This window comes from Danio aesculapii, chromosome 10 (assembly GCF_903798145.1).
Source record: "Danio aesculapii chromosome 10, fDanAes4.1, whole genome shotgun sequence".
Classification (NCBI taxonomy): Eukaryota; Metazoa; Chordata; class Actinopteri; order Cypriniformes; family Danionidae; genus Danio; species Danio aesculapii.
Genome location: NC_079444.1, coordinates 41,802,476 through 41,820,653, shown reverse-complemented (window position 1 = coordinate 41,820,653; position 18,178 = coordinate 41,802,476). Strand labels below are relative to the sequence as shown.

The following is an 18,178-nucleotide window of genomic DNA, read 5'->3' as shown; positions in this document are numbered from 1 at the left end:
TGCAGTGAACGGATTACCCACAAGGCTCTGCGGCGGCACCAACACTTCACTTTTTTAAAGGTCTCGTGAAATTTAAATATATTTTTTTAGAGGTTTCAGTCTGTTTATTTTAACACTCCTGCTGTCTTTTTGTTGACATTTGACATTATGTTAAAAGCACTCGCATGCTTTACATGTTTGTTTCTATGTTGTTTATTTAGGCGAATTACCATGTTTGTAAACATTCATGATGCGCGCGCATCGAGGTTGCAGAAAAAAGCGGGAGCGCTAGCATTTACAGCGAGGGAATGACATCCGATGTGCTACAGAGTTTGTTGTTGTATTAGAGATAAGTTCTATTGCTTACATATTATATATATTATTTACATAATGCTTTCAGCCTATTATAACAGCTCGTCACCCAGTGATAAGCACAGTTATTCTGCAAAATTAACGTGAGCGAAGTTCATCTGACAGGTCCATTTTCGATAGCACCCTCCCAATGGATATTATAAGACAAAATGGCCAAGCATCCAGCCCCAAATATACAACTATCTCATTGAAACTCCAAGTGACATTACAAGAGAGAAGTTAAAGACCTACAAGTCTTTAGATGCCAAAAATTTTGCTCTGTGTGGTCATGTGCAAGAAATAATGCTCCATGATTATCAGATTCAAAACTTTGTCAAGCTAAAAACTGAAGTTCTGCCTACCCAAAGACAAGTAGAGAAGACGGAGCTATATAAGGCCTGGGTAATCATCAACAAGCAAAACAACTGCATTCTGACAGCGAACTGCTCCTGTACGGTAGGGTATGTGAACTTACACTTTATGTTTCATTCTAAGCATTCAGTGTCCACAGTTTAATTCACCATATTTAACTGTTTTTGCTGAAATTATTGCTGCAATCTATAACGCGTAATGTGTATGATTCAGCACAGCGTGAACTTACCTGATATAACATGAGAACTGCAGAGTCCAGCATTTATAATTAGGTCCTCACTCCATTCAGCTCCCTTTTAGCCAAAGACGTCTGCGGTTAGCATTAAAAGCAGTGTGGTGTACAGTAAAGTTTACGTTTTTTTTACCACACAACATGATATGTTTGCTATTGCAATTGGTCTTTTTTTGCAACTGTTATGCGCGGTTGAACCCATGTGACGTCATGTGTGACATAGGTTGGTAATTCCCCTATAACTGCTTCTTTCATTTTTAGCACTTCATTTCTGCATTGATATTTAATATCTTTTGTTTAAATACACTACAAACAGCAGCTACGCTAATTATTTACTTTGTTCTCTATTTCCGCCTATGGATACTCATCCAGAGGCCTATAGAGATTGCGCAGTGCCATTGATATGATCCAAGACCTGTGAAGAGATGATGACAACCATAGAAGATTTCGAGAGGTCTCCATAATCCTGGACCAGGCCGTATCCAGAGCAGATGCTGTGGCGGTCATGGAGGACCGGAGAGCATGATTCCTAAAATACTCGAGTGACAGACGATTCTCCGCATTGATCAGCCTGAACACCCACCGGTGACCTACTTACACCTGCAGCTTCTTCACGATGGACGTCCAGCGTTCTCCAGCGCCTAGACTGCAGCTCTGCACAAGAAATTTGGCCAGAGGAGAAATGGTCGTGCCCAACTGAGCCTGGTTTCTCTCAAGGTTTTTTCCTTCACTTTCGTCAATTGGTGAAGTTTGTTCGGAGTGGCCGGTCCTTTTCTTGACATAAATATTCTTAACCACGCCCCTATTACCACTAGTTTACTATGATGGAATGATGCAAATAGAAAGCCCCGCCCCCTACTCAATATTATATTTAAATTGAATGTCAAAAAGATGCAAATAAAAGTCACTTTGGTAAACTGTAGAATTGAATTTTTTACATCAAAATTTGACAAATTAATATAAAACACACGTGAATCACAAAATGTGGGAAGTGTTAACGGATTAACACATTTTATTTATAAACTTGTCTATTAAATAAATAAATCTCTGGAATATTTCAAAAAGTGCCTGTAAAGTAACATTACAATAACAATCAACAATAAAATCAAGTACAAAAATATTGAATCAATATAATGTAAAAGCCAAGTTAAATGAATAGCAGTATCTGGCTTTTATACATTCATTTTCGGCTTAGTCCCTTTATTAATGTGAGGTCGCCAACCGCCAACTTATCCAGGGTATGTTTTACACAGCGGATGCTCTTCCAGCTGCAACCCATCACTGGGAAACACCCATACACTACCATACACATACATTTGGCCAATTTAGCTTACCCAATTCCACTATAGCGCATGTGTTTGGACTTGTGGGGGAAACCAAAGCATCCGGAGGAAACCAACGCCAACACGGGGAGAACATGCAAACTCCACATGGAAATGCCAACTGACCCAGCCGAGGCTCAAACCAGAGACCTTCTTGCTGTGAGGCAATTGTGCTACCCACTGCGCCACCATGTCGCCACCTTCATACACATATTTTTTATTTAAATAAATCAACTTTAGCAAAATGTAAGAAGTATAAAAGATATTGCTTCATAGTGATGGGCAGAAGCAAGACTTTTTTGGGGTTTCTCTTTTGATGTTTAAGCAACAAACATATTTTGTGTTTACCACAACAAGCATCATAGACAGAGTTAAAACCACCATAACAATTTTTTTTTAATGTATGGACATTTATTTATGTATGCATTATATCAGGGGTCACCAACCTTTTGGAAACTGAGAGCTACTTCTTCGGTATCGATGAATGTGAAGGGCTACTAGTTTGATACACACTTCTTAATAACAAATTTGCTCAATTTACCTTTAATTCTATGTTATTATTAATAATTACTGATATTCATCTATGTGAAGACACTGATCATGTTAATGATTTCCCAAAATAGTAATCAACAATGATTTTCGGCTTAGTCCCTTTATTAATCAGGGGGTCGCCACAGCGGAATGAACCGCCAACTTATCCAGCACATGTTTTACGCAGCGGATGCCCTTCCAGCTGCAACGCATCACTGGAAAACACTCATTCACACACACATTCATACACTAAGGTCAATTTTAGTATACCCAAATTCACCTATACCACATGTCTTTGGACTGTGGGGGAAAGCGGAGCACCCGGAGGAAACACACGCGAACACGTGGAGAACATTCAAATCCTCACAGAAATGCCAGCTCACCCAGCCGAGGCTCGAACCAGCAACCTTCTTGCTGTGAGGCGAATGTTCACTGCGCCACTGCGTTTAATATACAGTTTAACTTAATGTCATTTTCAATTTTACACCAATGCAAGTGTGTTTTAAAAATGATAGCTACAAAAAATATTAGATGCAGCTTACTGGTATGTGGTGCTATGGTAAGCTAATTTTAGAACAGGCCCGCGGGCAACTCGTGATCCTTGCGGGCAACCTGGTTGGTGACCCCTGTATTTTATCATCTTTGCTTCAAATTACAAATAAACGCTTATGTGAGGTGTTTCTAATGCAGCGTCTATGGGGACAGGACAATACATTTGACGTTATTCTCTCTTCTGTCTGCCGTTATCAGGCTCATATATTTTTTTCCTTTTTCTGAATGTATTTATAACTTCATCGTGGAGTTTTTCTTTTACTATTTGAGCAAATAGGATTGTAAAAAAATAATTTGTTGTACTCTCACATACACTGCGCTCCACGTTTTCCCAACTATGATGATATCTGCTACTGAGAAACCTGAAAAGGTGGAAAACCTCTTCTCTTATTGGTGTCTGAATTTAACACGATTTGTAGATTATCTCATCCTCAATATTGTTTACAAAACAATAATTATTTGACATTGTTTGCTAATACTTATAAAAGAAAAAATAAGCATTTGTGTCAAGTCATATGATAGTTATTTAATATCTTATATGACATTTTTTTAGTAGTCAGGGGGATGTAGTTTTGGTCTGTTTCTCCTTGCTTTATTAGTAAATAAATGTAACTTTATTTTAATTTTTTAGAAAAAAATCAAATTATTAATTCAAGTATTAGCAAATAACCTAATTATATTCATTCATTCATTTTCCTTCGGCTTAGTCCCTTTATTGAGCAGTGGTCGCCACAGTGGAATGAATCGCCAACTTATTCAGCATATGTTTTACGCAGTTGATGCTCTTCCAGCTGCAACACAGTACTGGCAAACATCCATTCACACTCACACACTACAGCCAATTTAGTTTGTTCAATTCACCTATAGCGCATGTGTTTGGACTGTGGGGGAAACCGGAGCACCCGAAGGAAACCCACACCAACACAGGGAGAACCTGCAAACTCCACACAGAAATGCCAACTGGCCTAGCCGAGACTCGAACCAGCGACCTTCTTGCTGTGATGTGACAGTGCTAACCACCGAGCCACTGTGCCAGCCCAATAAGAGCGTTTTTCATTCATTCATTTTCTTTTCGGCTTGGTCCTCTTATTAATCAGGTTTCGCCACAGCGGAATGAACCGCCAACTTATCCAGTATATGTTTTACACAGCGAATGCCCTTCCAGCAGCAACCCATCCCTGGGAAACATCCATACACACTCATTCACACACACACACACTACAGACAATTTAGCTTATTCAATTCTCCTCTAGCGCATGTGTTTGGACTTGTGGGGGAATCCGAAGCTTGAACCAGCGACCTTCTTGCTGTGAGGCGATCATGCTACCCAGTGTGACGCTGCCTTTTTAACATTAAAATAAATAAATTAATTAAGGTCAATATTGTTTATTTTCTATTGGCCTCAGAATAAACCACTGTTGTCTAATAACTTAACCTAGTTAAGCCTTTAAATAACACTTTAAGCATACCATCTTACAAGTTAAATATTAGATTGTGTAAGGTCATGATAGGAAAGACAAAAAATCATAAATTAGGTATTAAAACATGTTTTAAAAGTTATTTAAAAGGAAAATAATGAAGTAATAATTTTGACTTCAATTGTGTGTATATTATTTATAGCACATATAATAAAATACTCATAAAATGACACAAATCAGATTTAAAGAGAATCAGACGGTATTTATTTCTACAGTAGCTGACTCTGTGACATCTATTAAATACGCCAAACATTAATGTATATTAAATATTTTATAAAGCTCATTCACATGAGATGCATGCGCGTGCGTGAGAGCGTGCGTGCAGAAACGCGCGTGCCAAACAAGAAATAAACAACGGGCGATTCTGAATCCATCCAAAAATCAATTCACGTCACATTTAATAAAAACAACGATCAATTCGAGCACTTGGTATAAAAACAACCTCGGGTGTCATTTTGACCCCTCACAAACACGACTCCGCGTGACGTTCCCGCAATGTTTTGATTCTGTTGAGCGTGACGTCACAGCGCACTATACTAAAATGGTTCCTACTTTAGTTTTCAGCACAAGCAATCAAAGTGTGCGCAACTTCGCGCGTGAAAAATGCCCGAAATAACGCGCTAAAGGGGGAAACAAACACGGACAACTCGGACATGGAGGCGTGCGCAGAATCCGGACGCAAACTGGTGTGTAGTTGAAGCTGTCCGCGCAAACACTCGCTTTAAATCGAGATGCATTGTGTTTAGTGGCCTGAATAGGGGCGAATCGCTGCAACACGAAACTATGTGTAGCGATAGATGCTGTGATCATAGCTTATATTCAATTAACAGTCGTAATGGTTAACGTTAAAGGACATATGCTTCAAAATATTATCCAATAAGGAGCTTGCAGATGCTCCGTTTACAGCCGCAGAACACATTGTCCAAGTATGAGCCTCGTGTCTTTATATTCATCGGGAAGTTGAACGCGATTGCGCTGATTTTGACGTGTTATTATTATTGTTATTAAATATATTTGACGGTCATAGATGAAGGCCCACATACGGGAAAATATATCTATACATTTCCTAGCCAAAATGTATTTTAAATATATGTTGTATCTAAATATATGTGTTGTTTTGAAACCTAATATATATTTCATTTCAACCTAAATATATTTCTTGGGTGAAGAAAATATGTGTGTGGAGATTTAAAGTATCTATTATATAAAATAAATGTATTTAAAGTAATTAATAATAACAATAACAGTAGCCTATTAGATATGCATCTTATGTATCATTAAAACAGTTTAAATACAAACGATGTTAATCACAAATCTTATTTCTTAAAATTATTATTGTCTATTAAATGCTATGCAATGTTTTATTTGTGCATTAGTTTATTCAGTAATTAAGCCAAATCTGGAGTTAATCTAACAATATAACTTGTGACAAGGTTAGAAAATTAGTAGCCCAAATTAATGTGAAAATATTAAATACAAATAAAAAAGAGGAAAAATTAATAAAAGCAATATATATATATATAAAAATTATACAAAATTTAGATTAAATTAAGGAGTTTTTGCTAAAATTTCGCCAAATTTAAATGTATAATGTTTCTATTTATAAAGATGTTTGGGGACTGAAATATTATTTTAATAAATATATGTTTAATAAATTGTTCAAATGTACCCAAATATATTATAAAAATATTATAAAAATATTAATTTTCAAAATAGGGTGTACTCACTGTGAGCACTGTATGTATGTGTGTGTGTGTGTTTGTATGTATATATATATATATATATATAACTTGATTGATTGGTAGATGTGTAAATAAAGATTTACCTAATGTTACATGTGAATGTATTTTCTTGGATTCAAATCTATGGAAATAATAAAGCCGGCATTTATTAAATGTAAAAAAAAATGTTCAATTCTTATTTATTCAATATTTATTTAGTATTTATTGTATGTAGTTTGAAATTAATTTATTACTCCAGTCATTATTGCTTTTATTACTTTTACCAATAATAATAATAATAATTAATATTATGGTGATTTTTCAAAGATCATGTGACTGGAGTAATGAAACAGAAAATTCATCATTAAAATCACTGGAATGAATTATTAAATTAAATTATAAACTACTTTTAAACAGTTATTTTATAGTGCAATAACATTTAAACAATTTTACAATTTGTACTACATTTTTGATGAAATAAATGCAGCCTTGGTGAGCAGGAGAAGCTTATTTTAAAACATTTAAAATCCTACTGACCCCAAGTGTGTGTTTATATAGTGTGTGTTTATATATATATATATATATATATATATATATATATATATATATATATATATATATATATTTGACTGCAAGTGGTGTTTATGTGAATAGATCTTTCTCAATAATCAATATATGGACTTACTGCACAACACATGGACATGACCATATATATCTCCCATAAATAAAAAAACAATTCTAGCACTATTTTAGCTGATTGTGCAACATCTCTTTGTCTATTGGAGGAGTCAGTGTCATGGTTAATAAAACACTGTAGTATTTACTATAAATGACTATAGTATATTTTCATGTTGGTGTCTGAAAGCTGAAAATAGATCTGGTAGCAGATATCACAGCCTCTGTTACTCTTTACCTTGCGCTTTTCTGTTATCGTTTATTATTATTATTTATTTAGGATTTGCGTTTTCACATTCTGATTCCAATGCCTCATTATTAAACTGTAAAATGACTAGAATTAAATGAAATATTCTTAAGAATAAAATATGATGTGTTCTCTGGAAGAGTGTACTTGCCTTGTGATGATATTATATTGTCGTTCTGGCCTTAAATAATGAGTGGCATAAAATGACAATAATATAATTTATCTCAGCATATTTTGGTGAAATGTATTGTACAACAAAAAATAGATATCATGACCGGCCTATGTGTGAATGTTTTGCGGTTTCCGATGTTGTGTGTGTTGGTCATGTGTTCAGCGCTCGATCTGCCGGAGGATGTACGACGAAAATGAGGATCTGTCGGATGTGGAGGAGATCACCAACATCAGGGGCTTCAGCCTGGAGGACAAACTGGACAGCGCTTCATACAACAGCCAGCTAGTGCATTTCATGGAGGGGAAAGGTGTGTGTTCTTACTTTAAGTATATGTTCATTGGGGTTTTGATTCTTCTGCTGGCACCTGTCTGCATACATGCGTTGTGTTATAAGTGTACGGTCATATTAAAGGGATAGTTTATCCAAAATCTTTAATTTACACACCCTCAAGTGGTTCGAAACCTTTATGTGTTTCTGTTGAACACAAAATAAGTTATTTAAAATAATGTGAGAAACCGGTAACCATTGACTTCCATAGTAGGATAAAAATACTGTGGAAGTCAATGGTTACCGGTTTCCAGCATTCTTCAAAATATCTTCTTTTTATGTTTAACAGAAGAAAGAAAGAGTGTAAACAAGTAAAGAGTGATTTTTGGGTGAACTATCTTTAACTTTAATCTACCTTTAACGTATCTCTAATTTTTTTAGCTGGAGTTTTGCTGATTTTGATGCATTAAAAATGCATATACACCAAGTTTTAGGAACAGCAAATAATATCTTGACTTCTAGTTGATCATTTGGTATCAGAAGTGGCTTATATGAAAGGCAAAGGCCTCTAGATTACGCTTATTTGACCACAATAAAATATGATCATGTCTTGATTATTAATGATTTCATTAGGACAGTAAGGTCTGACTTTGCTTAGACAAAAGTCTTGTGACTGAACCTTCAATAATGTCCAGTATAGAATATGTGGTCATGCTGCAGTGGAAACAGAATGAATATTGTGTCTGACTCCATCATGAGCTTGGAGGACTGCATCCATACATCTCTGCAATGACTCAAATCACTGATTAATAAAGTCATCTGGAATGGCAAAGAAAGCGTTCTTGCAGGACTCCCAGAGTTCATCAAGATTCTTTGGATTCATCTTCAATGCCTCCTCCTCCATTTTACCCCAGACATGCTCAATAATGTTCATGTCTGGTGACTGGGCTGGCCAATCCTGGAGCACCTTGACCCTCTTTGCTTTCAGGAGCTTTGATGTGGAGGCTGAAGTATGAGAAGATGATTTATCAGACTGATTCATCTGAAAAATCCACCTTCTGCCACTTTTCCAAATTATCAACTAGAAGTCAAGTTATTATTTGTTGCTCGTACAATTGCTGTTCATCACAGCAGCAAATTAAGTTTCAAACATTAACATGTTTACATGTTAATTTGTCCTATAATATAGAAAATTATTTGAATATAGGCCTTTTGTTCGTTAACTCTGTACAGTAAGGTTTTATTTAAAATCAGTTCATTTAACTACAGGCAATGTAATAAAGCATTTATTAATCATAGGTGATGTTAATTTCTTAATTAATGCCTAATAACAAATGTAAAAAATCATAATCATTTTATTAAATAATTATTTTCTTAACTAATTAATTAAAATAAGTTGTAGTTTTTTTTAACTATATATATTTTTTTCAAATATATCCATTCACAAACTCTATAACCTTTACAAAGAATAGAACAAAGCATAGCCGTCAATTACTTCAGTCTATATTTACTTGGAATTTGGAGAAAGTATCTGGAGAGAAATAGCAATGTTAAGAATAATAATAGGCATCACAGTGGCGCAGTGGGTAGTGCTGTCGCCTCACAGTAAGAAGGTCACTGATTCGAGCCTTGACTGGGTCAGTTGGCATTTCTGTGTGGAGTTTGCATGTTCTCCCTGTGATCCCGGAGGGTTTCCTCCAGATGCTCCGGTTTCCCCCACAGTCCAAACACATGCGCTATAGGGGGAATTGGGTAAGCTAAAATTGTCCGTAGTGTATGAATGTGTGAATGAGTGTGTATGGGTGTTTCCCAGTGATAGTTGCAGCTGGAAGGGCATCCGCTGCGTAAAACATATGCTGGATAAGTTGGCGGTTCATTCCGCTGTGGTGACCCCAGATTAATAAAGGAACTAAGCTAAAAAGAAAACGAATGAATGAATAATAATTAAATAAAATATAGATTTGTAGGGCATTACTTAATATGGTCAACATAATCAATAAAAGACTGCCATATCTTTTTTTTTATAATGTTTTTAGGGGTTTTCACCTTTATTGATAGGACAGTAGAGATTTACAGACAGGAAAGTGTGGGGAGCAGAGATAGGGGAAGGATCGGCAAAGGACCTCAAGCCGGGAATCAAACTCAGGTTGCCGCGAGCACCTGGGTGCTGTGTCGACGCACTAACCACTAGTCAAAGACTGCCATATCTTATAGAATTTTTTTACCCGATCCTCTTAAAGACTATCTATTTTTTTTCAAGGTAAAGATAAGACATCATCTCTTTGGTCCATTAAATAAAGGTGGATGGAAGGGGATCCTGTTATTCGAGTAAAATTGTTCTGCGTGCTAATAAAGAAGAGAAGGCAAGAATCGTACACTTTGACGCAGATAAACATGAGCCTTCTGGAGCGATTCCAAATAATGCCACAAGTGGTTCCAGCTCTAATCTATATTAAAGCACAACAGAAAGGAAATCAAATATTGATCTCCAAAAGTTTTCTAATTTAGAGCAAATCCAAAATGTGTGCATTAAAGAACCCTCTGTGTCCTGGCATCTATTTTAACTATAACTTGTCTTTTGCTCACTGTTGATTTTTAATGCATTAAACACATTTTTAATGATATGTTTAACAGGTTTTTATTTGATCACATAATCCCCTGTCTGATTATTTTATGATGATTATTATTATTTTATTTAAACGTTGATTGTTTTAAATTGAACAGCTCTGCATAATGAAACGTCTCTTTATTGTACAGTAACACAAAGGCAATTGCTTTGATTTCAGTCAGCGTTATATCTGTTCATCAATCCAAACTTCATCATCCTTTTATTTTGCACCACTCTAGATTTCACCTATGAATATGTTCAGAGAGAAGCGCTGCGGACCCCGCTCGTGTTTAAAGCCAAAGATGGACTGGGAATAAGGTGAGAGCAGAACAAACTGCTTTATTTTAGGGCTGATCCTATAATTGCAGGTACATTTGGTAATGTGGTAAAACAAAAGCCTCTTAATTCTTTCCAGTATCTTATTGATTATATTTTATATTTACTTTTAGGGAGAAACAGATTTCTTAATAGCGATGTCAACTCTGTTACAGACAAATCAGGTCATGTGTAGAAGGAAAAATCTTTTTTTTTCCTTCCTATTAGATAAACAGACAGTCCTTATATATTAACACTTGAAACCAAGATGACATTTCACCGGTGGATACCCACACACATTTGTTTAAGTACATTAGGCTAACCCTCACAATGCATTTATAATCTGTGTGCATTGTTTGAATTCTGTGTTCGTTTGGAGTATTTTATATTTTTATAATGACTAAATGTGAATTTAATGTCAAAGAATTAGGAAAATACATATTTAGAGCTTTTTATGAATACAAATTAAATATTGTCAATATAATATATTTTTAATAAACTAGCTTAGTTATACATTCCCTGACAAAAGTCTTGTGATTGATTTCAGTTGTAAGAGCATCAAATAATAACTTGACTTCAAGTTGATCATTTGTAAAAGTGGCAGAAGGTGGATTTTTCTGATGAATCATCTGTTGAACTGCATCTCAATCATCACAAATACTGCAGAAGACCTACTGGAACCTGCATGGACCCAAGATTCTCACAGAAATCAGTCAAGTTTGGTGAAGGAAAAATCATGGTTTGGGGTTCCATTCAGTATGGGGGCGTGCGAGAGATCTGCAGAGTGGATGGCAACATCAACAGCCTGAGGTATCAAGACATTTGTGCTGCCCATTACATTACAAACCACAGGAGAGGGCAAATTCTTCAGCAGGATAGAGCTCCTTCTCATACTTCAGCCTCCACATCAAAGCTCCTGAAAGCAAAGAAGGTCAAGCTGCTCCAGGATTGGCCAGCCCAGTCACCAGAGATGAACATTATTCAGGATGTCTGGGGTAAGATGAAGGAGGAGGCATTGAAGATGAATCCAAAGGATCTTGATGAACTCTGGGAGTCCTGCAAGAACACTTTCTTTGCCATTCCAGATGACTTTATTAATCAGTGATTTGAGGCATTGCAGAGATGTATGGATGCAGTCCTCCAAGCTCATGATGGAGTCAGACACAATATTCATTCTGTTTCTACTGCAGCATGACCACATATTCTATACTGGACATTATTGAAGGTTCAGTGACAAGACTTTTGTCTAAGCAAAGTCAGACCTTACTGTCCTAATGAAATCATTCAAAATCAAGGCATGATCATATTTTATTGTGGTCAAATAAGTGTAATCTAGAGACCTTTGCCTTTCATATAAACCACTTCTGATACCAAATGATCAACTAGAAGTCAAGTTATTATTTACTGTTCCTAAAACTTGGATAAGCGACAGGACTTTTGTCAGGTAGTGTACATGATGGGAAAAATGCACTAACTTGGACATTGTGATTTTTAGCAATGTTTGTACAGAATATATTGTATTGTTATGGCTTATAACATCTTGTGATCTATGAAAACAACTGATATATTTTATAAATAATTACATATTTAACCATTTATTATTTTAAAAGCTGTCAAAATGATGGTATTGGACACCAAATGTAACTGAAATGATAAAATCTCCCTAATATACAGAGCTCCGCATATATGAGTACACCCCACTTTGAAAATGCCTATATTCACTGAGAAATGGATACAAATATTAAATGTATTCTGGTGCATTTAAACAAAACAGATTTATTAAACAGATATATTTAATAAAATAATATTTTAGTCACCAAACATATTTAGAAATAGAAAGATAAAGCAATTAAATTCAAGCTAAATATTGCTAGATTTCTATTTTCTATTAGTTATTTTGTTAGATAAGCTCCAGATTTGGCTTCAGTACTGACTAATCTAATATATATGCACAAATATAATATTGTAAAGCTTCCTATTAAAATATGAATTTAAAAGAGAGATCTGTGAGGGGTGTACTTATATATGCTGAACAGTGTAGATGTTTATTTCTGACATCTCTCATCTGGATTGTTTAATCTCCTACAGGATGCCGGATCCAGAATTCACTGTGAGTGAGATCAAGGGTTTGGTTGGTAAGTTATTACATTACATTTCCTCTTTGTTTAGTTTATAATTTCATCTCAAGTGCAGCGTTACAGTTGTTTGGTTTACTGGTGTTGATAACATCGTGTGCTTTGTTAATCTTTAGTTTTCATCGCCATTATCTGAGACCTTTGGCAGGATTTCTGCCATTTCTATTGTCAGTATCTAATCAGATCTTACATAATCCACAAGCAGGGAACTTCTGCTTTTATGCATTTGTTAGTTGTTAGGGTTGTGAAATATATTTATGGTGTGTGTATTAATTTGTGATTAATTTGTAAATGAATGCCTAGTTGAGAACAAGTGAGAAATATTTGTGAGGGAAAAAATAAAAGTTCTATTTAAAACCAAAAATCTGGGGGCGCTACTGAGCAGGCAATGGAGTAAGGTAAAAGTTGGGTGAGCTCTGCAAAAAACGTAATATAACTCATAAATCTAAGGCGCTTTCATCGAAAATATGAGATGCTACATCTGTCTAAGACTTTTTTACTTCACATAAAACAGCTGGATTCCTTATAAATCCATATGGCGGGCAAATTACGTAAATATAAGTACACGGGGAAAACCGCTGCTAATCAAGAGGATGCTAATATACCTAGCATGATGTCCGAGCCAGCCGAACTCACTGACATTTTGCAGATTAAAACCAAAAATCTTAACTGTACAGAATGTGAAGATTTTGTAATGGAAAGTTGCTGAGGAAATGCATGATTGTTGCGTCCTCTTGTGGTGATACTCTGCAACTGCGACTCGATATAAAAGGACATGATTGTGCAAGATAAACATTGAAACGCAACTTTTGTGTCGTTTGCAATTTAATACCTTTAAATACTGTGGTAGTTTTTATTACTAGATGAAATATTTTTTATTTTAACATATTTTAATTAGTTGTGTTAATTTTCAAAACGTTTGTTTAATTGTAGTTATTTTAGTACATTGCATTAACCCTGATGATGCATTTAAAATATGTACATTATTTTTGAATTGTGTTTATTATGAGTATTTTATATTTATGTATTATTTTAATATTGTAATTATATACAGTTGAAGTCAGAATTATTAGCCCCCCTTTGAATTTTTTTTTTCTTTTTTTAAATATTTCCCAAATGATGTTTAACAGAGCAAAGACATTTTCACAGTATGTCTGATAATATTTTTTCTTCTGGTGAAAGTTTTATTTGTTTTATTTCAGCTGGAATAAAAGCAGTTTTTAATTTTTTAAAAGCCATTTTAAGGTCAAAATTATTAGAACAAACCATCGTTATACAATAACTTGCCTAATTACCTTAACCTGCCTAGTTAACCTAATTAACCTAGTTAAGCCTTTAAATGTCACTTTAAGCTGAATACTAGTATCTTGAAAATATCTAGTCAAATATTATTTACTGTCATCATGGCAAAGAGAAAATAAATCAGTTATTAGAGATGAGTTATTATAACTATTATGTTTAGAAATGTGTTGAAGAAAATCTGCTCTCCGTTCAACAGAAATTGGGGAAAAAAATAAACAGGGGGCGGAATAATTCTGACCTCAACTGTATATAATATTGTAAGGGCGACATGTTGGCTGAGTGGTTTGCACTCACAGCAAGAAGATCGAGTTTGCATATTCAAAGACATGCGATATAGGTGAATTGGGTAAGCTAAATTGCCAATGGTGTATGTCCTGGTCCTCCAGGTTGAAAGTTGAGCGTCGGGCTAACGACCAACCTTGTAAAAATGAGATGAAACACCAACATGGTGCAGCTAAATATCAACTTCAATATAAACGGCCCTGGGAATAAGTAAGTAAGTAAGTAATATATAATATTGTAAGGGGCGATACAGTGGCTTAGTGGTTAGCACTGTTGCCTCACAGCAAGAAGGTCACTGGTTCGAGTCCCAGCTGGGCTAGTTGGCATTTCTGTGTGGAGTTTGCATGTTCTCTCCGTGTTGGTGTAGGTTTCCTCCCGTGCTCCGGTTTCCCCAACAGTCCAAACACATGCGCTATAGGGGAATTGATTAACTAAATTGGCCGTTGTGTGTGTGTGTGTGTGTGTGTATGGGTGTTTCCCAGTACTGGGTTGCCGCTGGAAGGGCATCCACTGTGTAAACCATATGCTGGATAAGTTGGTGGTTCATTCCGCTGTGTCGACCCTTGATGAGTAAAGGGACTAAGCCGAAAGAAAATGAATGAATGAATATAATATAGTATCTGAATATTTTTGCCATGTTATTACTGCATTTGCCACTTTAATCAGTTATTAGTTAATTAGTAATAAAGTCACATCAACCAAAAACTGAACTGATTAACTACAAATTATTGACCAAATGTATATTTATTTTTAACATTCAAACATGTATAGTAAATTAGTGAATCATGACATTAAAATACCCTGTTCTATCTGTGAAAGATTAACTCTCAAATCAGAATAAAATATCTTAAAACACATGCAATGTCTGTGTGTGCGTGCACGTATGTGTGTGTGTGTACCTTCAGGTAGCAGACGGCCGGTGGACGTGATGGACGTCAGCACCCAAAAGGGCTCAGAGATGAGTATGGCGCAGTTTGTCCGCTACTACGAGACTCCCGAAGAAGAGCGCGATAAACTGTTCAACGTCATCAGTCTGGAGTTCAGCCACACCAAACTGGAGAACCTGATCAAGAGACCTACAGTGGTAAGAAAGCAGAAGGCTTACAAGCTGCTTCACATCATGTATTTCATGTTTAAAGGGGCTATATGCACAGTATGTGGTTTCAGTATTGATATCGCAATGTGTGCATCTGCAATAGTCACATCACAAGATCTGCAATGTTAAGTCTGAATCATAGTTGACTAGGAACTACAGAACACATGTGATTTGTAGAGTCACTACAGAATTTAGCCACAATAGAGTGAAAGTTTATCATTTGAATGTGTTTAAGGCCTGTGACTGTGAGCAGTTTTTTAAAAAGGACATTTGGGCTAAAAAAATGATGACTTTTGGAGTTGCATTTAGTTATTTATATTTATTTATATTAATTATATTTATATTTATTATTGTTTTAATTGCATTTAATTATTTATATTTATTATTTATTATTATTTTAATTGCATTTAATTATTTATATTTATTTATATTTATTATTTATTATTATTTTAATTGCATTTTATTATTTATATTTATTTATATTTATTATTTATTATTATTTTAATTGCATTTTATTATTTATATTTATTTATATTTATTATTTATTATTATTTTAATTGCATTTTATTATTTATATTTATTTATATTTATTATTTATTATTATTTTAATTGCATTTTATTATTTATATTTATTTATATTTATTATTTATTATTATTTTAATTGCATTTTATTATTTATATTTATTTATATTTATTATTTATTATTATTTTAATTGCATTTGATTATTTATATTTATTTATATTTATTATATTTATTATTTATTATTATTTTAATTGCATTTGATTATTTATATTTATTATTTATTATTATTTTAATTGCATTTAATTATTTATATTTATTTATATTTATTGTTTATTATATTTATTATTCATTATTTATTATTATTTTAATTGCATTTAATTATTTATATTTATTTATATTTATTATTTATTATATTTATTATTCATTAGTATTTTAATTGCATTTATTTATTTATATTTTTATAATATTTATTGTTATTATTTTAATTGCATTTAATTATTTATATTTATTTATAATATTTATTATTTATTATAATTTAAATAGCATTTAATTATTTATATTGATTATATTTATTTATTATATTTATTATTATTAATTAATTTAATTGCATTTAATTATTATTTAATTATATATAGAATTTTATAAGATTTATGCAGGATACAATCCTGATTACAATATATATATATATATATATATATATATATATATATATATATATATATATATATATATATATATATATATATATATATATATATATATATATATATATATATATATATATATATAAAGAATACAAAAATCTATTACTTAGAATGTTTGGCTTGTTTCTAGTCCAAATATCTACATTTCAAACCAAAAACAAGATTATTTTATTCACCCTAATGGCAGATAATTTAGCTTGTTTTAAGGAAAAACTCCTAATTTTGACACACATAAAAAGAAAATTTGAGTAAAAATGTTTAGATATGTGGATTAGAAACAAGACAAAGCAAAGGAAAGCATTTATTGCATTGTGATTATTCAATTTCTGTACCAGAATACAGGCAGACTCCGCATAAAATGTTCAAATAGAGCTTCTGAAACTGTATTCATATCAAAATATTTATCGCAGAAAAACAAAATAGTGCAATATCAGATTGTTCCAAAATCGTGCAGCGCTTCTATATATACAAAAATATTCATGCGTTAATTACATTCACTTAATGAATAGCCTTTTTTAATTGGGGCTGCACAATACAGTAGATCCAAAAATTATCATTATTGTAATAATAGCTGAATATGCAATATTCCTATCTCACAGTAGTGCTGTAAATTACTCTATATGATATTTGCCCAGGTTTTCATTCATTCAAAGTGTCTAAATGACAGTTTATATTACTGTCTAAATGTTTTTAAGATTGGAAAAGTGTATTAGATCAGACAGATATGCATACCTGTTCAATTTTAGGATGATCATTATATATATACATACATATACAGTGGGGGGGAAAGTATTCAACATGTCATGTTTTTTTTCTTCTAAAAATAACATTTCTAAAGGAGCTGTTGACATGGAGTTGTAGATTTTGGTAAAAACCCAAACAATACAAACATAAAAATAAAAAAACACAAGGAGAAAGTGCTGAACTACTGAAACGTATTGAATACTTTATATAAAAGGCTTTTTGAATGATGGCAGCTTAAAGACGCCTCTCATATGGAGAATGAAGTCACATGTAATGCTGAGGTGTGAGTTTTGCACAGACTTCAACAGTGTCAAAATCTTGATGTTTCTGTGGGTCTCTCCTGAGTCTCCTTGTCTGTTTTGGATCATTGTCTTGCTGAAATGTCCACCCTGGTTTCATCTTCATCCTGCTAATGTAGATGTTGGACTGAAGCAGCTGATACTCATTTACACTGAGGAAGAGCAGTGTGTTGCTGAAGAACTACTGAGAGATTTCAGCTGCTGTCTGGGCATTCCCTGCCTTTCTACACCTCCCTTTCTTCATGTGTTCAATACTTTTTCCCTGCGTCAT

At 33.7% G+C, this 18,178-nt stretch overlaps 1 protein-coding gene across 1 annotated transcript in view; it reads left to right on the top strand.

The window, feature by feature from the left end:
- Nucleotides 1–5,353: 5,353 nt before the first annotated feature.
- LOC130235881 (lysine-specific demethylase 2B) overlaps nucleotides 5,354–18,178 on the top strand; it is an 89,892-nt gene continuing 77,067 nt past the window's right edge. The window contains exons 1-5 of the mRNA XM_056466402.1: nucleotides 5,354–5,503; nucleotides 7,795–7,939; nucleotides 10,747–10,825; nucleotides 12,911–12,957; nucleotides 15,447–15,625. Coding sequence (XP_056322377.1) covers nucleotides 5,471–5,503; nucleotides 7,795–7,939; nucleotides 10,747–10,825; nucleotides 12,911–12,957; nucleotides 15,447–15,625 — 483 coding nt within the window. The 5' untranslated portion in view covers nucleotides 5,354–5,470. The remainder of the gene's footprint in view (nucleotides 5,504–7,794; nucleotides 7,940–10,746; nucleotides 10,826–12,910; nucleotides 12,958–15,446; nucleotides 15,626–18,178) is intronic.